Source organism: Prionailurus bengalensis, chromosome A1 (assembly GCF_016509475.1).
Source record: "Prionailurus bengalensis isolate Pbe53 chromosome A1, Fcat_Pben_1.1_paternal_pri, whole genome shotgun sequence".
In the NCBI taxonomy this organism is placed as follows: Eukaryota; Metazoa; Chordata; class Mammalia; order Carnivora; family Felidae; genus Prionailurus; species Prionailurus bengalensis.
Genome location: NC_057343.1, coordinates 142111522 through 142138793, shown reverse-complemented (window position 1 = coordinate 142138793; position 27272 = coordinate 142111522). Strand labels below are relative to the sequence as shown.

The window sequence follows — 27272 nt, the reverse complement described above, 5'->3', positions numbered from 1 at the left end:
CTCAACTAACCACAATGTTATGAAACTAAAAGTTAATTACAAGAACAACTTGAAAATTCACAATTATGTCTAAATTAACCAACATTCCCCTGAACAACCAATGGGTCAAAGTAAAAAAAAAAAAAAAAAAGAAGAGTTAAAAAATATCTTGAGACAAATTAAAATGAAACACAAAATACCAAAACTTAAGAGATTCAACATAAGCACTTCTAAAAGGCAAGTTCATAAACATCTACATTAAAAAATAAGAAAGATCTTGAATAAGCAACCTGACTTCATACCTCGAGGATAGATAAAGAAAAACAAAGTCTAAAATTATTAGAAGGAAGGAAATTAAGATCAGAAGAGACATAACGAAATATAGAGTAAAAAGACAAAAGAAGAGATCAGACTTAAAGGAAGACGGTGGCGTAGGAGGACGCTGGGCTCACCGCGTCCTGTTGATAGCTTAGACTCCACCCACATCTGCCTAATTTACCCCGATAACCACCAGAAGACTAGCAGAACGGACTCTCTGGAGCCAAGCATAGACAAGAGGCCCACGAAAGAGGGTAGGAAGGGCGGAGAGGTGGTGCGCGCTACAGGGACTGGCGGGAGGGAGCCGGGCGGCGGAGAGGCAGCCCACCGGGCAAGACAGAGCCCCCGAAGTCTGGCTCGCAAAGCAGAGGGTCCGGAGGGAGTGTGTCCTGACAGCCAGTGAGACTTAACATCTGGAATGTTATAAGTCAACAGCTCTGCTTAGAGAGCGGGAGGGAGAGTTGTTGAGCCCCGGAGGACAGAGCTCAGCTTGGCGGGGAACAAAGGCACTGGGAAGTGCCGTCTCCCTCGCCCATCTCCCAGTGAAAATCCCAAAGGGAACCAGTTCCCATCAGGGAACTTGCTTGCACCTCGCAAACACCCAACGCTGTGCTTCTGCGGATCCATCGGACAGGTTTGCCTCCCTCCCAGTGCCGCAGGGCCCCTCCCAAAGTGGACCACCGAAGGCAAAGCAAGCTGAGCCTACCCCTCCCGCCCCTGTGCACCTTGCGGATCCACCCCGGCTAATACGCCAGAGCCCATCAAAGCAGCACCACAAGACTGGCAATGTGCAAGTAGCCCAGACAGAGGCCACACCACTCCACAGTGAGTCCTGCTCCTGGGAGAGGGGAAGATAAGGTACACACTAGTCTGACTGTGGCCCCAGCAGCGGGCTGGGGGCAGACATTGGGTCTGACTGCAGCCCCGCCCACCAATGCAAGTTACTCCAGACAGCACAGAGGAAGAGCTCTGCAGTTACCCGCCACTCCAGGGACTATCCAAAATGATGAAACGGATGAATTCTCCTCAAAAGAAACTCCAAGAAGTAGCGACAGCTAACGAACTGATCAAAAATGATTTAAGCAATATAGCAGAAAATGAATTTAAAATAATAGTCATAATATTAATTGCTGGGCTTGAAAAAAGTATAGAGGACAGCAGAGAATCTATTACTACAGAGATCAAGGGACTAAGAAACAGTCAGGAGGAGCTAAAAAATGCTATAAATGAGCTGCAAAATAAAGGGGAGGCGACCATAGCTTGGATTGAAGAGGCAGAGGACAGAATAGGTGAATTAGAAGATAAAATTATGGAAAAAGAAGCAGCTGAGAAAAAGAGAGATAAAAAAAATCCAGGAGTATGAAGGGAGACTTAGAGAACTAAGTGACATAATTAAAAGAAATAATGTATGCATAATTGGGATTCCAGAGGAGGAAGAGAGAGGGAAAGGTGCTGAAGGTGTACTTGAAGAAATCATAGCTGAGAACTTCCCTGAACTGGGGAAGGAAAAAGGCAATGAAATCCAAGAGGCACAGAGAACTCCCTTCAGATGTAACTTGAATCGATCTTCTGCATGACATATCATAGTGAAACTGGCAAAATACAAGGATAAAGAGAGAATTCTGAAAGCAGCTAGGGATAAACATGCTCTAACATATAAAGGGAGACCGATAAGACTCGTGACGGATCTCTCTACTGAAACTTGGCAGGCCAGAAAGGAATGGCAGGAAATCTTCAAAGTGATGAACAGAAAAAACATGCAGCCGAGAATCCTTTATCCAGCAAGTCTGTCATTTAGAATAGAAGGAGAGATAAAGGTCTTCCCAAACAAACAAAAACTGAAGGAATTCATCACCACTAAACCAGCCCTACAAGACATCCTAAGGGGGACTCTGTGAGTGAAATGTTGCAAGGACCACAAAGTACCAGAGACATCACTGCAAGCATGAAACCTACAGACATCACAATGACTCTAAACCCATATCTTTCAATAACAACACTGCATGCAAATGGACTAAATGCTCCAACCAAAAGACATAGGGTATCCGAATGGATAAAAAAACAAGATCCATCTGTCTGGTGTCTACAAGAGACTCTTTTAGACCTGATGACACCTTCAGATTGAAAGTGAGGGGATGGAGAACTATCTATCATGCTACTGGAAGTCAAAAGAAAGCTGGAATAGCCATACTTATATCAGACAAACTACACTTCAAATTAAAGGCTGTAACAAGAGATGAAGAAGGGCATTATATAATCATCACAGGGTCTATCCATCAAGAAGAGCTAACAATTATAAATGTCTATGTGCCGAATATGGGAGCCCCCAAGTATATAAAACAATCACAAACATAAGCAACCTTATTGTTAAGAATGTGGTAATTGCAGGGGACTTACAACACTGGATAGATCATCTAGACACAGGATCAATAAAGAAACAAGGGCCCTGAATGATACATTGGATCAGATGGACTTGATAGATATATTTAGAACTCTGCATCCCAAAGCAACAGAAAATACTTTCTTCTTGAGTGCACATGGAACCTCTTCCAAGACAGATCACATACTGGGTCACAAAACAGCCCTTCATAAGTATACAAGAATTGAAATCATACCATGCATACTTTCAGACCACAATGTGATGAAGCTTGAAATCAACCACAGGAAAAAGTCTGGAAAACCTCCAAAAGCATGGAGGTTAAAGAACACCCTACTAAAGAATGAATGGGTCAACCATGAACTTACAGAAGAAATTTAAAAATATATGGAAACAAATGAAAATGAAAATACAACAATCCAAAACACTTTGGGATGCAGCGAAGGCAGTCCTGAGAGGAAAATACATTGCAATCCAGGCCTATCCCAAGAAACAAGAAAAATCCCAAATACAGAATCTAACAGCACACCCAAAGGAAATAGAAGAAGAAAAGCAAAGACACCCCAAATCCAGCAGAAGAGAAATAATAAATATCAGAGCAGAAATAAACAATATAGAATCTAAAAGAACTGTAGAGCAGATCAATGAAACCAAGAGTTGGTTTTTTGAAAAAATAAACAAAATTGATAAACCTCTACCCAGGCTTCTCAAAAAGAAAACGGAGAGGACAAAAATAGATAAAATCATGAATGAAAATGGAATTATTACAACCAATCCCTCAGAAATACAAGCAATTATCAGGGAATACTATGAAAAATTATATGCCAACAAACTGGACAACCTGGAAGAAATTGACAAATTCCTAAACACCCACACGCTTCCAGAACTCAAACAGGAAGAAATAGAAAGCTTGAATAGACCCATAACCAGCGAAGAAATTGAATCGGTTATCAAAAATCTCCCAACAAAAGGAGTCCAGGACCAGATGGCTTCCCAGGGGAATTCTACCAGACATTTAAAGCAAAGATGATACCTATCCTTCTCAAGCTATTCCAACAAATAGAAAGGGAAGGAAAACTTCCAGACTCATTCTATGAAGCCAGCATTACTTTGATTCCTAAACCAGACAGAGACCCAGTAAAAAAAAGAGAACTACAGGCCAATATCCCTGATGATATGAATGCAAAATTCTCAATAAGATACTAGCAAAACGAATTCAACAGCATATAAAAAGAATTATTCACCATGATCAAGTGGGATTCATTCTTGGGCTGCAGGGCTGGTTCAACATTTGCAAATCAATCAATGTGATACATCACATTAATAAAAGAAAAGAACCATATGATCCTGTCAATCGATGCAGAAAAAGCATTTGACAAAATTCTGCATCCTTTCTTAATAAAAACCCTCGAGAAAGTCGGGACAAAAGGAACATGCTTAAACATCATAAAAGTCATTTATGAAAAGCCCACAGCTAATATCATCCTCAATGGGGAAAAACTAAGAGCTTTCTCCCTGAGATCAGGAACATGACAGGGATGTCCACTCTCACCGCTGTTGTTTAACAACCTCTTGTTGGAGCAATCAGACAACAAAAGGAAATCAAAGGCATCCAAATTGGCAAAGATGAAGTTAAGCTTTCACTTTTTGTAGATGACATGATATTATACATGGAAAGTCTCATAGACTCCACCAAAAGTCTGCTAGAACTGATACATGAATTCAGTAAAGTTGCAGGATACAAAATCAATGTACAGAAATCCGTTGCATTCTTATATACTAATAATGAAGCAACCGAAAGACAAATAAAGAAACTGATCCCATTCACAATTGCACCAAGAAGCATAAAATACCTAGGAATAAATCTAACCAAAGATGTAAAAGATCTGTATGCTGAAAGCTACAGAAAGCTTATGAAGGAAATTGAAGAAGACTTAAAGAAATGGAAAGACATTCCATGCTCATGGATTGGAAGAATAAATATTGTTAAAATATCAATACTACCCAAAGCAATCTACACATTCAATGCAATCCTAATCAAAATCGCACCAGCATTCTTCTCAAAGCTAGAACAAGCAATCCTAAAATTCATATGGAACCACAAAAGGCCCCGAATAGCCAAAGTAATTTTGAAGAAGAAGACCAAAACAGGAGGCATCACAATCCCAGACTTTAGCCTCTATTACAAAGCTATAATCATCAAGACAGCATGGTACTGGCACAAAAACAGACACATAGACCAATGGAATAGAATAGAAACCCCAGAACTAGACCCACAAACGTATGGCCAACTCATCTTTGACAAAGCAGGAAAGAATGTCCAATGGAAAAAAAGACAGTCTCTTTAACAAATGGTGCTGGGAGAACTGGACAGCAACATGCAGAAGGATGAAACTAGACCACTTCCTCACAACATTCAAAAAACAAACTCAAAATGGATAAAGGACCTGAATGTGAGACAGGAAATCATCAAAACCCTAGAGGAGAAAGCAGGGAAAGACTTCTCTGACCTCAACCGTAGCAATTTCTTACTTGACACATCCCCAAAGGCAAGGGAATTAAAAGCAAAAATGAATTATTAGGACCTCATGAAGATAAAAATCTTCTGCATTGCAAAGGAAACAATCAACAAAAACTAAAAGGCAACCAATGGAATGGGAAAAGATATTTGCAAATGACATACCGGACAATGGGCTAGTATCCAAAATCTATACAGAGCTCACCAAACTCCACACCCGAAAAACAAATAACCCAGTGAAGAAATGGGCAGAAAACATGAATAGATGCTTCTCTAAAGAAGACATCCGGATGGCCAACAGGCACATGAAAACATGCTCAACGTCGCTCCTCATCAGGGAAATACAAATCAAAACCACACTCAGATATCACCTCACGCCAGTCAGAGTGGCTAAAATGAACAAATCAGGAGACTATAAATGCTGTAGAGGATGTGGAGAAATGGGAACCCTCTTGCACTGTTGGTGGGAATGCAAACTAGGGCAGCCACTCTGGAAAACAGTGTGGAGGTTCCTCAAAAAATTAAAAATAGACCTACCCTATGACCCTGCAGTAGCACTGCTAGGCATTTACCCAAGGGATACAGGAGTTCTGATGCATAGGGGCACTTGTACCCCAATGTTTATAGCAGCACTCTCAACAATAGCTAAATTATGGAAAGAGCCTAAATGTCCATCAACTGATAAATGGATAAAGAAATTGTGGTTTATATACACAATGGAATACTACGTGGCAATGAGAAAGAATAAAATATGGCCTTTTGTAGCAACATGGATGGAACTGGAGAGTGTTATGCTAAGTGAAATAAGTCATGCAGAGAAAGACAGATTCTATATGTTTTCACTCCTACGTGGATCCTGAGAAACTTAACAGAAGACCATGGGGGAGGGGAAGAAAAAAGTGGTTAGAGAGGGAGGGAGCCAAAACATAAGAGATTCTTAAAAACTGAGAACAGGGGCGCCTGGGTGGCGCAGTCGGTTAAGCGTCCGACTTTGGCCAGGTCGCGATCTCGCGGTCCGTGAGTTCGAGCCCCGCGTCAGGCTCTGGGCTGACGGCTCAGAGCCTGGAGCCTGTTTCCGATTCTGTGTCTCCCTCTCTCTCTGCCCCTCACCCGTTCATGCTCTGTCTCTCTCTGTCCCAAAAATAAATAAACGTTGAAAAAAAATGAGAACAAACTGAGAGTTTATGGGGGGTGGGAGGGAGAGGAGGGTGGGTGATGGGTATTGAGGGCACCTGCTGGGATGAGCACTGAGTGTTGTATGGAAACCAATTTGACAATAAATTTCATAATAAAAAAAAAGAGATCAATGAAACTAAGAGCGGGCTTTTTGAAAACATGAACAAAATAGGCAAATCTTCAGCAAGTCACACCAATAAAAGAGAGAGGACTCAAATTAATAAACTCAAAAATAAAAGAGAAGAAAAGAAAGAAATAAAAAACAGAAGAGAAGACATGACAGTGAACACAACAGAAATACAAAGGTTCAAAGAGACTCATAGGAATAATTATATACGAAAAAAATGGGACAACCTAGAAGAAATGGGTAAATTCCTAGATACATACAACTTACAAAGACTGAGTCGTGAAGAAGTAGAAAATCTGAACAATGTATTACAAGAAAGAAGAGTGAATCAGTAACCAAAATATACTCTATTAGCTAACTCGAAAATAAATTAGATTTAAAAAAAATAATAATAATAAATAAATAAATAAATAAATAAATAAATAAATAAATAAAATATGGAGTATACATACAGTGAATTTACTTGGCAATTTAAAAAGGAATGAAATACTGATATATACTACAACAAGAATAAATCTGGAAAGCATTATGCTAAGTAAAAGAAGCCAGACACAAAAGGCCTTAAATTGTATGATCCTATTTATAGGCCTACCTCATTTTATTATACTCCACTTTATTGTGCTTCACAGATAATGTATTTTTCACAATCGGAAAGTCTTTGGCAACTTTGCCTTGAGCAAGTCTATCAGCATCATTTTTCCAACAGCATTTTCTTGCTTTATGTCTCTGTGTCACATTTAGGTAATTCTGACAATATTTGTTACGGTGATCTGTGGAATTATTATTGTAGTTGTTTTGGTGACCACAAACTGTGCCCATAAAAGATGGGAGGAAAGGAAGGAAGGAAAGAAAAGAAAAGAAAAGAAAAGAAAAGAAAAGAAAAGAAAAGAAAAGAAAAGAAAAGAAAAGAAAAGAAAAGAAAAGAAAAGAAAAAAGAAAAGGCAGGCTGGCCCAGGACCAGATGGCTTCATTGGTTAATTCTAGCAAACATTTAATGAAGAATTAATGTTAGTTCTTCTCAAAGTCTTCCAAAAATCTGAAAAAGAGGGAACACTCTCAAATTCATTTTAAAAACCCAGCATTATCCCAATACCAAAACCAGATAAAGACACCACAAGAAAAGAAAACTAAAGGCCAATATCCCTGATGAACACAGATGTAAAAATCTTCAACAAATTATTAGCAAGCCAAATTCAAATTATTAGCAAGCCACATTAAAAGGATCATACACCATGATCGAGTTGGATTTATCCCTGGGATGCAAGGATGAGTGATCTACCTCAATGAATAAAGAAGAATTTGACAAAATTAAGTGTCCATTCATGATAAAAATTCTCAACAGTTTTTCACAAAGGTGACACTGAAAGCTAAGAAAAACTTCTGTTCCCACAAATCTGATGCCAAAGCAAAGGCTTTGAAGCCAAGAAAGTAGTGGTTCATGAAAGGCACCTTGCAGCTCCCCTGCCCCCCTCCCCCACCCATGAAGATCCACAGGTCACTGACCTTCCAGCAGCCCAAGACACTGCAGCAATGAACGTAGCCCAAATATCATCAAACAGAGCATCTCTTCGAGAAACAAGCTTGACTATTATGCCATCATTAAGTTCCCCATAACTGCCAAGACAGCCTTGAAGAAGGCAGAAGACACCAGTGTTCACTGTGAATGTCAAGGCCAACTAGCACCTGAACAAACTGTGAAGAAGCTCTAGGACATTGACATGGCCAAGGTCAACACATTTTTTTAAGTTTATTTATTTTGAGGGGGGGGGGGAGGGAATGAGTGGGGGAGGAACAGAGAGAAGGGAACAGAGAATCCCAAGAAGGATCCACAGATGGGGACAACAGGGGACTTGAACCCATGAACCATGAGATCATGACCTGAGCCAAAACCCAGAGTCAGATGCTTAACTGACTGGGCCACCCATAAGCCCCAGGATAACACCTTATTAGGCCTGATGGGTAGAAGAAGGCATTATGTTCAACTGACTCCAGACTATAATGCTTTTGATGTTGCCAGCAAAACTGAGAGCACCAAAAGTGAGTCTAGCTAATTATAAATATTTTCACCATGAAAAAAAAACAAACCTCTTAACAAAATGGGTAGAGAGAAAATGTACTTTCATAAAATAAAAACTATATATGACAAGGACACATCATACTCAATGTTGAAAAATCGAACTTGCCCTGTATTACTTGGAACAAGATAAGGATGTCCTCTCACCACTTTTATTCAATATAATATCTCAAGTCCTACTTGCAGCAATTAGGCAAGAAAAAGAAAAAGATATCCAAATTGAAAAGGAAGAAGTAAAATTGTCACTATTTGCAGATGACATGATCCTATATATAGAAAACCCTAAAGATTTTACCAGAAAACTGTTAGAACTAAAAAATACAGTGAGGTTGCAGGATTTCAAAAACAATATACAAAAACCAGTTGTGTTTCTATACACTAATGACAAACTATCAGAAAGAGATACAGTATTAAGAAAATGATTCCATTTACAACTGCATCAAAAAGAATAAAATACCTATGAATACATTTAGCCAAGGAGGCTCTTTCTCTTCAATGAAAGGTAGCCAAGCAGTTTGGTGATAATGGCCTTGCAGCGGATGTAGAGATGTGGATCTTTGATGGGCAAGATCATCACCCTGGAAGTTGAGTCCAGTGACATTGTTGAGAATGTCAAAGCCCAAATCCTAGACAAGAAGGGCATCCTGCCTCACCAGCAGTGTCTGATTTTTGCAGGCAAATAGGTGGGGAGGATGGCCACAGTCTGTTAGACTACAATATTCAGAAAAAGTCCACCCTACACTTGGTGCTTCACCCTGGGCAGGGAGGGTGGCATCATCGAGCCTTCCCCACACCAGCTGGCCCAGAAATACGACTAAGACAAGATGATGTGCCCCAAGTGTTATGCTCACATTCACCCCTGCGTTGTCAACCACTGCTAGAAATGAGGCCACATCAACAACCTGTGCCCCAAGAAGGTCAAATAAGGCCCCTCCACTGGCTCTTCCTTTGCCTGCAGGGTGGCCTCCTGCCTGGGCCCCAAGGCCCAGTTCCACCTGCACTGAAAAAAAAATTTAACCAAGGAGGTGGAAGACCTATATTCTGAAACTATAAGACGTAAGACACTAATGAAACAAACTGAGAAATACACAAATAACTGGAGAGAGGTCTCATACTCATGGATTGGAAAAATTAATACCATTACAATGCCCATACTACCCAAAAGAATCTACACATTCAGTGCAATCCTTGTCAAAACTCCAAAGATGATTTCACAGAACAAAAGAAACTTAGAATTTATATGGAAGCACAAAAGGCCCCATATAGCCAAAGCAATCTTGAGAAAGAACAAAGCAGGAGTCATCATGCTCCCTGATTTCAAACTGTATTACAAAGCTACAGTATTCAAAACAGTAAGGTACTGGCATTAAAATAAACACATAGATCAACAGAACACAATAGAGAGCCCAAAAATATACCCACAATTATAGTCTATTAATGCATGACAAAGGAACCAAGAATATACAATGGAGAAAGGACAGTCTCTTCAATGAATGGTCTTGGAAAAGTGGAAAGCTACATGCAAAATAATGAAACTGGACCACCAACTTAGACCATACACAAAATCCAGTCAAAATGGATTAAAGATTTAAATGTAAGACCTGAAACCATAAAACTCCTAGAAGAAAATGTAAAAGATCAGCATCTTGACATCTATCTTGGTGACGGTGTTTTAGATGTGATACCAAAAGCAAAAGCAGCAAGAAAAACAAAAGATTGGGACTACAGGAAACTGAAGTTTCCCCACAGCAAGAGAAACCATCATTAAAATGAAAAGGCAAACTACCGAGTCACATATCCGATAAAGGGTTAACATCTAAAATACGTAACAAACTCCTACAACTCAATAGCAAACAACTGGATTTTAAAAGGGAACGAAGATTTGAAGAGGTATCTTTCTAAGGATGACATATGAAAGGCCAAAAGGGACATGAAAAGGTGCTCAACATCACTATTCATCAGGGACATTCAAATCAAAACCACCATGAGACATGAACTCACATCTGTTATTGTTACTACTTAAAAGACAAGAAATAACAAGTGTTTGAGGATGTGGAGAAAAATAAACACTTTCATGCTATTGAAAATGTAAACTGGTCTATCCACTATGGAAAAAAAAGTATGGAGATATCTAAAAAGAAATTAAAAATAGAACTACCATATGATCCATCAATTCCACTTCTGGGTTCTTATTAGAAGGAAATGAAATAACTCTGCCAAGATACAGGTACACCCTGTTCATTGTAGCATTCTTTCCAATAGCCAAGACATGGAAACAACCTATATGTCTGTCAAATGATACACAGATAAAGAAAATGTGAAGTGTATATACAACTGAATATTGGCTGTAAAAGAGAAGGAAATCTTCCCATTTGCAACAATATGGATGGCCCTTGAGACATTATGCCATGTGAAATAAGCTAGACTGACAAAGAAAAACACTCTATTACCATATTATCTTACCCACATGTGCAATCTAAAAACCAAAAACCGAAACAAAACAAAAAACAAAAAAACAAAACAAATCTGAGCTCAAAGACACAAGGAACAGACCTGTGATTCTGGCTGCAGGGGGTAGGTGAACCGGGTGAGGGTGGTCAAAAGCTATAAAGTTCCAATTATAAGTAATTCCTAGGGATATAATGTATGGCATATTGACTATAATTAACAATACTCTGTTGGATATGTCAAAGTAACTAGGAGAGTGGATTTTAAATGGTCTCATATGAAAAAATATTTGTAACTGTGGGGTGATGGATATTAACTAAATTTATTATGGAGATCATTTTGCAGTATATTCATGTGTCAAATCATTATGCTGTACACCTAAAACTATACAATGTTATATGCCAATTCTATCTCAGTGAAAAAAAAATCTGAGCCAATACAGATATATTTTGATCTAGAGTAAGCCACAAATATGGGTTAAAAATTTTTGGCTTGGGGCAGCTGGGTGAGCCAGTTGATGGAGCATCCCACTTCAGCTCAGGTCATAATCTCACAGTTTGTGAGTTTGGGCCCCATATCGGGCTTGCTCCTGTCAGCGCAGAACCCGCTTCAGATCCTCTGTCCCCTACACCTCTGCCCCTCCCCTACTCAGGGTCTCTCTCTCTCAATAAATAAATGAACACTAGAAAAATTTAAAAATAGAAAATAAAACATTTTGGTGTTCATCCAAACATATCTTACCCAACTGCCTTTCTCTACAGTGTGTTTCTCTGTTCAGAATTTACCATGGGTTTATGTTGTTACAGGATGAATTTCAAGACCTAAATAGTGAACATATACATAAGTATGAACACTGCTTGGAGAGGGAGGGAGTTGTCCATTCATTGTCTGTCTTCACTATAAAGGTATTAAAAAGAGCACTTAATAAGCTAAATAGGTTTTGTCTAAAATTTTTTAAAAAGTCCTGATTTGTAGTGTTTGCTGATTTCCCTGGTCTAAACACACTCCCAGCATGGCTGTCTGAAGCTGCCAACATGATGTCACTGGATGTGGCAGCTGAGCTTCATACGGTGTTTCCGCCACACAGCTAAGACAAACATAAATGACCTCAAGAGCTCAGGTAATAGTATAATGGAGTAAAACACTGAAGTAGTGATGGATTTTGAGTGCTTACTATTAAGTTTTTAAGAACTGAATTGCATGTTTCCATAACTTGTATTTTTAACAATGGGTGGTTTAACAACTGACTCACATAGTTCCAGAAAATTAAAACATCTCCTCTCCTGGACCTGTTTGAGCCGTTGCCAATCTATCTCTTCATAGAGGCAGAGAGCAGATGGGTGGCCAGAGCAGGACAACCAGAAGTCACAGTGGGATAAAATGGAGTGGGATGGAGAGAAAGGCACAGAGTCTAGAACTGTTAGGAAGACACAATCTTCAGACTAAATGTGTTCTAGGATGTGGGGGACACAAGAAACCAAGCGTGCCAAAGGTGGTTCCCAGGTTTAGGGTGAGGATGACTGAGTGGATGGTGGGGGTTCCCTTTAGCCAGCCAAGGATTTCGGCAGGAGCGGATGTGAGGAGAAACCTATTACCTCAGTCTGATCTGTCCTTGTGACTTCTACTGGGAGAAAGGACTCAGGGGCAATTGACGTTCACTGACTGGATGAATGAATGCTCAGCTAAGGCCAAGCATGCCCCAAACTGAAAAGTTCTCAATGTGAAGTAAATGAATTCCTCCTGAGAAGTCAGCCACCAACTGTTAGTTTGGAAAACAAAACAAATTCCAGATAGGGCTAATATCCACAAATGCTAAATGAGCAATCCTTTCAACAATCAGGTCTAAGATAATGTGAAAATCTCTTTGGCTCAATTAGTCTAAGTCTGCACAGTGAGCAGAATCTTGCAATAGTCTGAATGACAGATTATATAAAAATGCAACCTTTAGAATTTCAGTTAAATTTTGGAGGAAAAAAAATCCCTTCTCCCCAAATCAAACATAATATCTCCTCGTTAAATCCTAGTTGTCTTCAATGTGTCTTTGCCTCTTTACTGCTTATTACCAAATCTATCTTACTTTTCTCAAATCAAAGTGGTTTTCTTCAAGCTAAGGGCTCCCCACTGGAGCTGGGTTGGGCTTCACTACTGAGAGGACATGGACAGCGTCACAGGAGGCCAACTTGATCAGCACCTCAGAATTTTAAGTCCCTTCCCTCTGTTTTTCCTATCTTCCACTCCTAAATGTCCCCAGCGGGGGCTAAATACCTACTGCCATGGCAGAGAGGACGCGATAAGGATCACACAATGCAAAGGAACCCAGCGCATCACTGCGCAGGGTGGACAGCCCCAGGCCTGTGGTCCTGCTGAACACACAGGGCCAAGTTGCTCCAACAGGGTGAAGGCACTTGTGTCTTCTTGCTCCCCCACCAGGCTCAGTGTGAGTCCGCATTGGCCAGAAAGTGCCTGATTCACCCTGTGCCTGGTGAGCACAGTGATGCCCTCTCAGCTTCAGACCCCAGGGGTACTTTCTGAAGCCTGTCATGATGGGCTACGGCAGCCAGAACCAATGCCTGCCATGAAGCTGTGTCTCTCCTCTCCTCTGACTCAAGACTTTCCCACACATGTAATCCCATCTCTCCATTCTCAGGGTCCCTGCCCCCCTCGTGCTCCCTCTCCCTGCCATGACCTCCCACTTGTCTGCACCCTCCGACACTTAGCAGGTACTCCACTTATGAGTGCTGAGGGTTCGGCAGGTCAAATGTAATTCTCAGGGGGAAAAATGTGGTTTTGCAACATCGGGGACTTTTTAAAAAATAGATTCATGTAAAAATGTACTAAAGCTAAATGGAAAAATGGTGTTTACTTAGTGGCTTTATCAAATACATTAACAATTATTTGGAGCACCTACTGTGAGTCAAGTACATGTGTATAAATTCAACATCATGCTAATATACTGATTACATAAAAAACATTTCTAAATGTGAGTAGCCACTTCCCGGGATGAATGAGGTCATGTTTTCAATCTCAGTTCCCTTTTTCTCCAACTGTGTTGGGAGAACATGGAAAATACATTAGAGCATGTGTGACATATTAGCTACATATAGACCAATACTCAACACATAATACTAATTTTGGACTAGATAAAAGCTTCACCTTTAATCTCCTATGCCTTTCAAAGGTTATTGTGTTAGGGAGTAAACATTAGTTTTCATAATAACTTCCCTATGTCTCCTGGGCACACACAGTGGGGTCCCTGTCCCCAGGTGAGAACTGATCCAAAGCAGGATAAGATTAAGAGTCCAATGGGCAATGCAGAAGAGAAGCAAAACCATCTCCTCATGGCAGGTGCAGGGGAGGCTGCAGGCTGGCAGGTTCTGGAAGTTTTCTTAGAGGGAAGAGAAGCTGGGTAGAGTTCTAAAGAACAAGGAAGCTGCAAACAGTCCATGCCATTAAAAACACGAGACAGACCTCAAATCCTGGGTATTTAGTACAAATTCAAACATATTTATCACTAGCAACGAGCAGAAAGCAGCCTGTAATTCCGTCTCTGCTTGTTGCCTGCACCAGACATTTCTCTGTTTTACAGAGAGTGCCTGGGCTACAGGACTGTTTTAGTATTGAGGAGCCTATTCTGCCACGCCCTAGAGGAGAAGTCCAAAAATCATGGAAAGGCTTATTATTAGCCCAGCCACCTGCCAGGAAGGAAAGGACCAGAGGGAACAGAAGTTGGCAAATGTGGGGAGAGTAGAGGCCTAAGAACAGAGAAGGTCAAGGACAGACCTAAGAGAAAGCCAGTCTGGGGCTGCGGAATGGGGATGGGCCTTGTGGCAGGGGGAGGAAGGCTGTCACAGGACAAGGCACCTGGGGTTCCTGCTGTCTACTGGAGAGCTCTAAGAATAAGAGCTTTTTGCTGCAGTTTAAGAACTAATGAAAGGTGCTCCCACAATTCCCCCAAACAAAAGTGTTCCCTAAAGGCCTGCTTAAGTGCCCAGCAGATCATCTTCCCATAACAGGGGGAGCATTGCCAGGGGCCTGGAGAATGGGTCTTAGGCTCATCTCTTGGGAGGCCATCTGCTGCCGGTTCACTGGCTGAAACCAGACGGTGTGCTCAGCTTGTCAGCCCCTGTCACCTGTGAATGGGAAGGGGGATTCAGGGTAAGATTTGACAGGGGAGGGAATGGCGAAACCAGCTGCCTGACAGAAATACAGTGTGAGCCACAAACGCGAACTACATGTGTCATTTTAATTTTTCTGGCAGTCACATGAACAAGTAAAAACAGGCAAAACTGATTTTAATGATATTTTAGGCACGATATGTGCAAGTATCATTTCCACATGTCATCAGTATAAGACTATGATACTTTTAATGAGATCATTTACATTCTTTATCATACTAAGTCTCTGAAATTTAGCACGTGGCTTACACTGGGAGCGCATCTCTAGCCACATTTCAAGACTGGACATGCAGCTCTAGGGGTCCCCTGCAAGGCAAGGTCCTGAGCAGCATGGGTCAGGGTCCCCATATTCAGGAGGGGAGGGCTGGATGGCCGCCCCAAGCGAAAAAAATCTTTTCCGACTAGATTTAACCCAGAACAGACCCTACTGATGAACCAGTGATCCAACTTTATAGTATCAGAGCCTGACAGCCATTCGTCCTGTCCAATAGCTCTTCAACCTCAGAGTCCCATCAGAATCATCCGGAAGCCTTGTTAAAACAGATTGCCTAGGCCCACCCTTGGAGTTTCGATTCTGTTGGTCTGACTTTGCAATTATAACAAATTCCTGGGCTGCTGCAGCTCCAGGGAACTACACTGGGAGAAACCACTGACCTAGCCTAACCTCTGGCCATTGAGCGACCTCCCCAGACAGCTTTTCCTATTGAGTGCTCAATATACTATTTGATTACCTCCCTTAGTGATGAACTCACTAGCCACAAACTACCTAGGAGCTTGGCCCATTCTGTTAATTCTTTCTTATGTGGAGCTTAATCTGATTCCTTAAAATTTTCCACTGTTTTTGCCTTCAGGGCCTAGTCCCTCCGTCCCCACACAAAGCCTTCCCAAAAGGGAAGACCTGTTCTTTCACCCTTCTTACTCCCTGCCACTCTATACCCTCTGTATCTTGTCTTAGGCACTTTTGACAGGTTTAGTCATACGCATTATAATTGTAGTGAAGTTCTATTTTTTTTCCTAATTTTTACAATTTCAAGATTAAAGAGCATACTATACAACAAAATAGGAAGGAACCCCAAAAAGTTCATCTCAAAGCAAGAATCCATCACTGCAAACTTGGACAATTCAGCCCTCCTTTCTGCCCCTATTATTCTCAAACAAGTTACACAGATAAAAGTGCTTTTAAAGCAGTGACCCCAAACGTCTGTCCCCAGAGTGATGTTAGGATGTTACAATGCTTATATCAGTCTGCAGTGGAAGAAACAAGTGTTTTTACTAAGCAAAACTTATTCAAGTTAAATAGCTATTCTTCATTCAGAGATTATGTCCTTCCCTTCCTTTTCATTGTTGAAACAACTTTTCTTCCCTAAAATGAGGATGTGGAGGTGGTCACTAGAATTCCAGTATTCCCTCCCTCCCCTCCCTCACTACCGCCAGGTCTGGAAAGTCCTGTGCAAAATGCAGGTTAGACTGCTCTCATTCTGTTCTCCTTCAGCCTTTGTCTCAGAACCTTGATGAGCCAGAGATCAGCATGCCACCTCAGAGCCTGATCAGGACCTTCCCCTGCTACAACCTAGTGGAACAGGGAATATTTTCTGGAGCTGTTCATTGGGTGTCTGTGCTCCCTAACTTCACACACACACACACACACACACACACACACACACACACAAACGACCTTCCTCTTAATGGACAGGCAAACTCTGCACCTCTCTTGGGATTCTCCATGACCCGTGAGTCATCCATCCACGAGAAGAGGGACCAGATGATCCGAGCCAAAGGACACAAGACCGCCAGCGGCACCACCACCCTCTTGCCCCCTGGCTTCCCATACTCTCTGCCAGGGCTCCATGCCTGCAGCATGTTGGTTTCTGGGAGCGCTGGGCTCTCCATATTCTCATGGCCAAGGCTTGGAGGAAAAAGCAAGAATGGGGGATGCAGTAAGGGTGGGCACTATAGGGATGCCAGTGGTGAGGCCCCTCTGCTTTGATGATGCCAGCTTAGGAAAAGCTGGTGTGAAGCTGGGATCCTAGAAGTCTCCTTTCCCAGAATGAGCTTGACACCTGGAGCATGGTGGCAGGTCCCCGAAATTACACTTTGAGTCATGCATTTAGATTTGGATTTAGACCTCGTGAAAAGGCAAAAGCATTAAGGAAACAGGTCCTCACGTCTTACTGCTACACAGAGGTTGAGACGGGCTCTGCCCCAGGGTGCAGGGTTGACAGGAGGAGGCCATTTCTGGGATTCCAGGAAGAGTGTACCTGGCCTAGGAAGGCGGGTAGTTCGAAAAAGGAAATTACCTTCTGGAAATGTGGTCAGCAAACTTTCTCTGTGAAAGGCCAGAGAGTAAATATTTTAGGCTTTGTAGGCCACTAGGTGTCTGTTGTAACTTCTCAGCTGCTGTAGCGTGAAAGCAGCCACTCCATAACACAGAATGTGGCTGTATTCCCACATAACTTTACGTGTACGACAGACCACATGTGGCCTGTGGGGTGTGGTTTGTTGCCCCTTGTCCTAGATGACACCTAAAAAAATCTCTAGCCAGTCTCCTTTGGTCCTACGTTCTCTGTTTCTCCTGCTCTCAGTTCACACCTCCCCTGCACGGCGCTCTAGAAATGCATCCTGTTTATCAGTCTGTAACCCCCACAGCTTCTGGGGCAGAGACTGTCCCTGGCACCAGTACAGGTGTTTAGTACATATTTGGGGAGCAAGTGTGTGTGGTGGAAGGGGAGACGGTATTTACAGCAGACAAACCTCACTGACCACTTCCAGCCCCTTGGCAAGAAGCTACAGGGCTCACACAGGAAAAGGGATTTTTGCTGACGACAAGCACTACCAGGAGATAGCATCCTGGCTTACAATTTCAATCCTTGTTAAAATGCAAACCCATGGGCGGATCTTGACGTCAAGGCTAACATCCCAGAAATCAGCACAGCCAGAACCGCCTTCAGACAGGCTGCTCCCACCTCTGGGGAGCCCTTCCCGTCACAGACTCATCACCATTCACTCCAGCCTCCTCCGATGAGGAGGAAAAACACTGTGGCCAGCCAGAGACATAAAAATTCTTTGTTATTGGAAAATCTAAGTGTCTCTCCAGGCCTGTGCAGCACCATTAGGTGACGTCAATGGCTCAGGGTATCTGAGCTCTGCGTTTCCACTCTTCTCAGAACAGCAGCTAATTCACGGCAATAAAGATGTTTCTATTTACAGCATCAGAAAAGAGGTGGCCCTCTTTTCTGTATTCTGCACCCCTAAGTCCTGTACTAAGGGCTTGCCTGCTCTCCCTGGGAAGCAGGAAGGATTTGTAGGTGGCAGGAAGCCAGGACGTAGACATTCAATTCCATTCAAGCTAACCATCGGCCAAAGGGCCCACCGTGCATCAGGCAGCATGGGCCCCCAAGGACAAGCACAGCCTGGTGACCGCACTGGAGAGGAGAGGGCATTGAGGCACACAAACAGCCATGATGACGGTGGGGGGTGACAGATGGGTAGAATGTGGGCACACGTGGTTGTGGGAAGACTGGTGACAAGGAGGCTGGGGGTCCGACTGAGAAAGAAAGGAGGAAGATCAAGCATCAGCTGGTGGGGGAAGGCTGTGCTTGATACTGGCCACAAAATGTACTTGGCTCATCTCTGGCATGAACACGAATTAGCACAGGTGGGCCTACACCGTGCATAGCAGCTTCACAGCCCATGACAGGTTGGCTTGCACTGCGTGGGTTCAGTGGTTCATCTTTCAAGAGCCACCAGGATGTCTCCCCGCCTGTCACCTCTCACCCAGATCTCTTTCTTTCTCTTGGAATGTGTAAACTTTGCTATTGACAGAATCTACTTTTCTAAGAAAGTCAATTCCCTTCCTTTCCCAGATGTCTCAGTAGTAAATGAAAACTTCCTGATTCTAGGTGAAATTCTCCACGCCGAAGGAAGCTTTTTATGATGAATTAAATACTATGAAAATGTCGGATTCCCTTCACTAGTCCAGAATATTTTGCTAGAATAGCCAAATCACCCTCGAGAAAGAACAAAGCTGGAGGCACCATGCTCCCTGATTTCAAACTACATTACAAAGCTGTAGTGATGAAAAGAGTATGGTGTTGGCATAAAAAAAGAAACATACATCAGTGGGACAGAAGAGAGAGCCCAGAAATAAACTCACATATATATGGTCAACTAATTTATCACAAGTCAACAATATACAACGGGGAAAATACAGTCTGTTCAATAAATGGTACTAGGAAAACTGGACAGCCACATACCAAAGAATAACAGCGGACTACTATCTTAGACCATACAGAAAAATCAACTCAAAATGGAAGAAATATTTGAACACAATATCTGAAACCACAAAACCCTTAGAAGAAAACATAAGGACTAAGCTCCTTGACACTGGTCTTGGTTATGATTTTTTGGATACAACAGCAAAAACAAATGCAACAAAAGAAAAAATAAATAACTGACACTACCATCATCACACTAAAAACCTTCTGCATAACAAAGGAAACCATCAACAAAATAAAAAGGCAACCTGCCAACTGGGAGAAAATACTTGCAAATCATAGATAAGGGATTAGTACCCTTATCTATATATATAATATATATATATAATATATAAAGAACTCCTACAAATCAAAAGCCAAAAAAAAATTATTGATTTAAACACTGGCAGAAGATCTGGACAGACACTTTTTCAAAGAAGACATAAAAATGGCCAACAGGTACATGCAAAAGCGCTCAACACCACTAATCATCAGGAAAATGCAAATCAAAACCACATTGAGGTATCAATTCACATCTTTTGAAGCGGCTAGTATCAAAAAGATATGAAATGTCAAGTGTTGGTGGAGATGTGAAGAAAAGAGCACAGATGCTATGTAAAAACACTTTGGAGGTTCCTCAAAAAATGAAAAATGTTACTACGATATGGTCTGGCAATTTACCCCCGGACATTTATCCAAAGGAAACAAAAACACTAACTCAAAGAGATATATGCACCCCCATGTTCACCGCAGCATGGTTTCCATTAGTCAAGACACAGAAACAACCTAAGCATCCACTGATGGATGAATGGAGAAAGAAAATGGGGTCTCTCTCTCTCTCTCTCTGTCTCTAATACACACACACACACACACACACACACACACACACGATTATTCAGCCATCAGAAAAGAATAGGGAAATCTTGCTATTTGCAGTAATATGGATGGACCTAGATTATCTCCTAGATATCTTAAGTGAGTTAAGTCAGACGGAGAAAGACAAATACCATGATATCACTTACATGCAGAATGGAAAACAAAAAACTGAATGTATAGATACAGAGAACAGGTTGGCTGCCAGAGACGGGGTGCGGGGATGGCGAAATGGGTTAAGGGGTCAAAGGTACAAACTTCCACTTATTAAGTAAGTTATGGGGATATAATGTATAGCAAGGTGACCACTGTTAACAATACTGTAATGTAAATTTGAAAGCTGCTAAGAGAATAGGTCTCAAACGAAGACTTCATCACAAAAAATGTTTTGGAATCATGTGTGGTGATGCATGTTGACTTATGGTGGTGATCGTTTTGCAATATATACATGTATCCAATCATTATTAAAAAAAAATCAGGCATGAAGACATGAATACCTTAAATGGACTGAGATACCAGCTGAAAGCCCACCACAGGCTCATGGCACCCAGGTTGGACTCCCCTCCAGGAGCTGCCTATTCATGGGGGAGGAGCCTGGGCATCAGCAAGTCCTATCACCCCAAAGTTTCTCTCCTTGTCTGGCCAGCCTCCACTATCTGATCCCAAACTTTCCAAGTCTCCAACATGCTCCTCTAAAATGGGTCATGCCCCAAAGACCTTCATATCCTTTCAAGACATTATCCCTTCTTTTAAAATCTCCATCCATGTCAAAGGCCACATTTTGTGTTTTCAAAAATAGATCACTAGTAATTACGTATGTTCAGGGCTTTTTAACCAATAAACCTTAAAGGATGAATGAAAATACACATAACCCAATAATAAAAGTATAAGAAAGAAAATTTACCAATATCAGCATTGTTCTCTATGACAAAACTACCTTTATGAGTTCTTAAATATAGCAACTTATTAAAATTCTGTTATTCCAGAAGACAAGATTCTAATGTATTGTTCTGCATGGTGTAATGGTAAAAATAAACAGTACTAATAGTACTAGTTTTTACTAACTTGGAATGGTTGTTTTTGATATGAATTGGTGGGAGTGAAATGCTCAAATACATACATGCTTTTCATTCAAGAAATTATGATAGAAAAAGGGGACTTTTTTTATTTAGAAGAAGAATTTTATGCTCTCATGAGATACATTAGTCTTTAGTTGCACAGCCACAGGCTAAATCATAACTGCTGTATGTTACTAACAAAGCAACATAAGCCTGCAGGGAATTTTTTTTTCTACTATTTGTCTGTCAAAGGAGCCTAATTTTGCCATACACCTCCTAAATTGGCAAGTACAGTAAGATATGGATAAAGACAAGCAGAGAACAGTAACATGTGGTCAAGCTGACAAAGCAAAAGGAAGGAAACTGAATACCATACCTGCTTATTATTGTCAGTGGTACAACACAGCTTCTTGAGGGAGACAAAATGCCTAATTTTCCTAATAACATAAATTATTAGTTATTAGTGAGTCAGATAGGAGATGATTCAACAAATCAGCAAATGAAAACATCAACAGAATTTCTTAAAGCAAAACCCCAGGGTCCATTCTAGGGCACATTTAAATTTCAAACAAAACCTAGTCTACGGAAAACACATTTTTCATACACAGCCCACACATGCCTCCAGAAACTGGGCTTCCCTTTTAATCACAGTTGGCTCAGAAACACTTTCCTAATGGATATTTCATTTTGCAACTGACTCCTGAAGCTTGTCTCCCAGATATCTCCAGCGATAGGATGAAATGCTCCTCGAGAAGAAGTTGGTTTTAGTTCCGCTGACACGAATAATTTTACAGCTTATAGAAAAAGCAAAAGACTCATTTGGACAATGACCAAATTACATGGCTGCTGTTTTTATATTAATGTTCCATATTCTTTCACAGCATGGTCATCACAATGATGGCATTTTTCAGGCAGAGAAAAATCCTCTTATTTCAAGGTTATGGACAGAATCCCAAAACGGCCTACGGTCTTGCTCATTACCACAAGGGAGACCAGAAAAGGCTATACAGCTCCCTGCACAAAAATCAGCTCAAGGTAGATTTGGTACCGAGAGGGGAGCCAGGAATTCTAGAGGGCTATGTGAGATTTTACAGGAACAGGAATGAGTCTCCTGTTTCGCTCTCTTTGATTCAGTTTTCTCTGGAGGACTGAAGAGAGTATAGAAAATACTGGTTATTCTGTAATAAGCCTCAGTAAACAGGAAGAGATCAAATTTCCCTACTTTTAATAAGAATTTCCTTTGATAATGCACTGTCTACAAGTGAGGGAAAAATAACACTGCGTCTAGACAAAAGAACTTCCCACTTATCTGTAAAATCAGAGAGATAAGAAAAATTCATTCTGACAGAAATTACCAAGCAAAAGTGTCTCCTCTGCCTTGGCCACCTAAGAATTCTGGTTACACACACAGAGTGAATCTTAGCTTAAGTTTTCTGAGAAGATGGTAGCAACGTGACAGCCATCATGGCCTCTGAGCACAGACTGTTAGTGGAAATGGCCATGCCAAGGCCACCAGCTCAAGGGGCAGGGGGTGGCAGGGGAGGCCTCTCTCTGTGCTCAAAACCCTTGTCAGGCCTGCCAATGCCCCAGAGGGAAGCCAAATATCAGGAAATACGAGATGATGGTCTCTGAAATGAGGGGTAACAATTTCAAAACTTATCAAACAAGTACAATTGGAGAGGAGACAACCTAAGACATTTAGCTGACTTTACAGAATGTTTTGTTTTCTAACCACCCAACAATTTGGAAGGTACTCAGGTAGTCTTACGAGTCACAGGCAGGACTCACCACTTCTGGTTACTGGCATGACAACTGCTACCTCTTCTTTTTCCAAAACATCACGTGACAGCATGGGTCCCTTGTAAACCATGCTATGAAGCTAGTGTTGACCTTCAAGGTGGTTTACTAGAGGCTCCTCAGTGGCGTACTTGTTCAGGGATCCTGTTTGGCTTTGTAAACCCTCTCACAAAATTTAACTGAGAGAAGGAAAAGAAATTATGTATTGACCTTCTCTGATAATCTGACATTAAAGGGAATCTTATCACCTGATTCTGGCCAAACACACCTTTATCTATGTAACCATGACCTCCAGGACTCTCTTCACCTTGTGGAACAAGCCGCGAGCCAGCCTGAAGAGAACCACTACAGAGCTGGTGCCTCAAGGAGAGAAAGGTGGCTCCCAGCGCAGGGCTGAAGCCAGCGAGCCTTGTTGTTTTGTTGTTGCTGTTATGACAGGGGAAAGCCTAAACACAGCTCCTTCAGAGGGTAGTGAGGATAATGGAACCATAGATGACAAGGCGGAGGTGGGCAGCTGGGGAGATGCTTTGTAAAGCCCGTAAGCAAGAGAAGAGAGGGAAAGGGAAAGCCACGTCTGGAGGCTGTTGCCAGCCACATGGGTCTGTCCACAGTATATGCTATGTACAGCCCAACCCCACCGTATGAGTGGGTCTAGTGCTTACACTGGTATTTCAATATGCAAACCCAATGCCCACATGAGCCCTTCAATTAAAAGAGTTCAAGAGTTCACTCTCACCCTCCTTGGCCAATCACTGGGGTAATCTTCACGTGCTGCTGGATGCTGTCCCCGGATTTCCGTCTGGCATAGTAAACCCCCTGCCACTCCTACATGGACAAAGAGAGCTCTTAAAATCCTTCCATTGAGGCTAATGGCTGCTTCTTCAGAGGATCTCATCAAGTTGAGCAATAGAGTTCCCACATGCTTTCATTACATTCCATAAAACATTGCTTTATCATTGTACCTATTGTAACACTTATTACCTAAGGCTCGTGGTCACCCTGCACTAAGACCCCAAGACCAACATGTCCGCCTCCAAGATGGCCCCTCAGGATCCTAGGACAGTTGATGAGTGGGTAGAGCTCCGCTCTCAGTCCCATGGGTCTAAGGGGCACCAGGTCAAGGGATTCTGATGGGGTCTTCCTTCAAGTCTTCACAGCAACTTGTAAGCTTGATATTATCATCCTTAGTTTTCAGATGGGTAAACCAAGGCTCAGAGATTCTAACTAACTTGCCCACATATACAAAGTGGAAAATATGGCTCTAAGTTCTTGTCTCTTAATTTACCTTGAAACCTGTCTTCTTACTTTCTACGGGGCATCCTACCAAGACTTCTCTGGGATTCGTCTGGCTCCTAGCAGTTTCTATGAAGTTAAGGAGAGTGTGAGCATTCTTACTGTCTCTGGACCCCAGGGAATTAGCTCATCAAGAGCCTGGTGGTCCCTCTACCATGTCTGAGAGGAAGGAGATAAACCAGAACCCAATTTTCTCTTCAGCCCGTTTCTGCCCCCTCCCTCACACGAGACGGCTGACTGGTGTGCCTCTTGGGCCACCGCGCGTGTGGCATTACCACCCTGGCAAAATTTTCTAGAGTACTTGATAATGTCCTGATTCCTTTTCAGTCTCACTGCCCCTATTGTTTAAAAATTAACGTTGGCTGTCATATACAACCCAAACGTATTTTATTCCTATAAACAGTCCCCAATTAAAAGAACACAGTGCTCATTTCACTATTTCACATCAGAGAAACCAAGATGAAAGACATAACTACGTGAAAGCATTCTGAATGCTTAAAAGAAAATGCACAGGGAGTTCCAGCTGCCGGAGCCACACTCCATTTCCGGAAGAGAGGGCTTCAGGGAAGCTTCCTGCCACACTGACAGCCCTCTCTTTGGCCGCTGGACAAACTGACATGACAGGGAGAAGTGAGTTGCATGTCTCTACTCAACTATGATCAGGAAAGAGAACAGAAAAAGGGAAAAGTGACCAAGAACAGGGCCCACATAGAAATACGGATACATGTACTTCCAGTCCCCCAAACAACGGACACACTAAAAACACACAACAGCCCTGTGGGCAGACCTCTGCTCAGAGGCAGCAATGATACTGCAGCAAAGAGAGGGAGGACAGATTCATGGAAAGGATAAACTCTCCTTACACAAAGTCATCAGGTTCTACATCATCGTAAGTGCTTGATTCACTTGTATCCAAAATTAACCTCCAACTTGACTCATTTTGCCAACATAAGAGATCTTTCACTTAATTATCATGTCATCAAAGGAGCCAATCTTAAAGACGTGACATAAAACTCAGAAACAAAAATGCATTGGGGAGGGGTTTGCAAATCTGTCTGTTGCACCCACCTTGCCCTTCTTGATGCACGTGTTGATGGTGTCAAGAAGGTCTGCCCGGTTCTTATCACTTTTGGGCAGCTCGGCGAGCTCTTTCCCCAGGAGCTCGCCTTTGTGGTAGCCCATCATCCTTTCAAAGGCTGGGTTGACGTACTGTGAACAGGAGGTGGTTAAAGGTCAGTGTGGGTATGCTGTGTGCCCTCAGGAGTGCTTGCTGGGACACAGAGGAACATGTTGGAATATCAAGTAAGAAGTTCCCTGGATGAGCACTCTCTGATGTGGGTGCCGACTGGTCTCTGTCACTTCAGTAAGCCCCCTGGAGTCGCTGCCTCACTCCTGAGCAGCAATGTATTCATTCACCACCCCAGCGCCCTAGTTCTCTCTGGGGCATTGGAAGAAATTCCTTAGCAGACAAAGAGCAAGAAGTCCTCATCTAGTAGAGCCAGCCTCTTGTGGGCCTTACTCATCCCCAATCGGCCAAGAAGAAAACAGTCAAAAAATAAAAAGGAGTTAGAATAAAAATGAATTGGTTGAACAGGTTGTGGCTTCTATTAGTCACATCTCTACAAGGCAGAGATTTGCTCTCTCATGCCTCCTTTCTAACTGCCACTGCCTACTAACCAATGCAATGGCTTGGGGCCACTTCCCATCTCACCTGAACCATAAATCTAGTTAAACAGGTTGTGCAGGAGGCAGCCCTTTCAGTACTGGGCACATGTGGGTGTGAGAAGAGGCCACCTTGGCACATCTGGAGGCCAGCAGACTCAGAGGCTTCTTTCTAAAATTCTGCCCAGGGCCCTGGAATTCAGAGCTATTTCCTTGCCTGACTCCCAGGTCCCATCTCCACCCTCCAACTTCTTCTCCAAGAACAATCTACTAGATGAGAAGCTGAATAAGGGAGACAAGAAAGACAAAGAACATGGGGCAAATGTGACCGTACAGCCTCTAGGTCATGGATTTCTTTGGGCATCATGTACATCCATGTGCTGCTTCAGAAACATGCTTGCAAACTACAATCATAATCACTCTTGCACTCCACTATGACGATAGTAGTAAGTAGCCTGGTGATGCAGGGACACTTGGGGAGCTGTTCCCCTGCGAACAAACCTCCTACTAACACAATTAAACTTGGGAGCTGGAGAGGTTTGGAGGGTGCTCTGGAGCCTGAGCACGAGGCCTTATGAGGCTGACAGAAGAGTTGGGGTGGTGACACTATCTTCAGCAATCTCCTATCACCACCCTCCTGGGGTCAGGCAGCAGGCTACTGCTCACCAGGTGGGCCTACACCTGCGTGCTGAGCTCCCTGTACTTCCTCCTCATCTGTGGGCCTCTGCCTACGTGTTCTCTCCCCTCACAACGCCCCTCCCCAAATCCATGCCCTGCCAAGTTGGATTTGTCCCTCCTCCCATCTCCTCCCCTCCTCTAGCAAGCCGCCCTTGACCCCATGCCCATTCTGAGCTGGAGCCACTTCTATAGGCTCCCACTCTCTCCTGTGTAGGCTTCCAGTGACTTCTCGCACTCAATCCAAGTTTTTATTTATCTCTCTCCCCCACTAGACATAAAAATCCTCCAGAAAAAGCCTACTTTGGATTTATCTTTGGATACTCAGGACTGTTTAGTAAATATGTGATATATGTATTGTTTTCCTTGTTGGCCAAATCCTCATACATTTCCGTGTGTGTTTATTCTACCTTCACTATTCAGTTGCAGATATGGGTACAAGTCATGGCCCTTTGTTCATGCTAGGGTT

At 42.4% G+C, this 27272-nt stretch overlaps 1 protein-coding gene across 2 annotated transcripts in view; it reads right to left on the bottom strand.

Annotated features, from left to right (window-relative positions):
• The window catches only part of PDE8B (phosphodiesterase 8B), a 240900-nt gene that overhangs the window by 73412 nt on the left and 140216 nt on the right, over nucleotides 1-27272 (bottom strand). For both annotated transcript variants that reach the window (XM_043592585.1, XM_043592592.1), the window contains exons 8-10: nucleotides 25535-25675; nucleotides 23910-23998; nucleotides 21753-21813 (exon numbers count right to left, since the gene is read on the bottom strand). In XM_043592585.1, the coding sequence (XP_043448520.1) occupies nucleotides 21753-21813; nucleotides 23910-23998; nucleotides 25535-25675 (291 nt within the window). The remainder of the gene's footprint in view (nucleotides 1-21752; nucleotides 21814-23909; nucleotides 23999-25534; nucleotides 25676-27272) is intronic.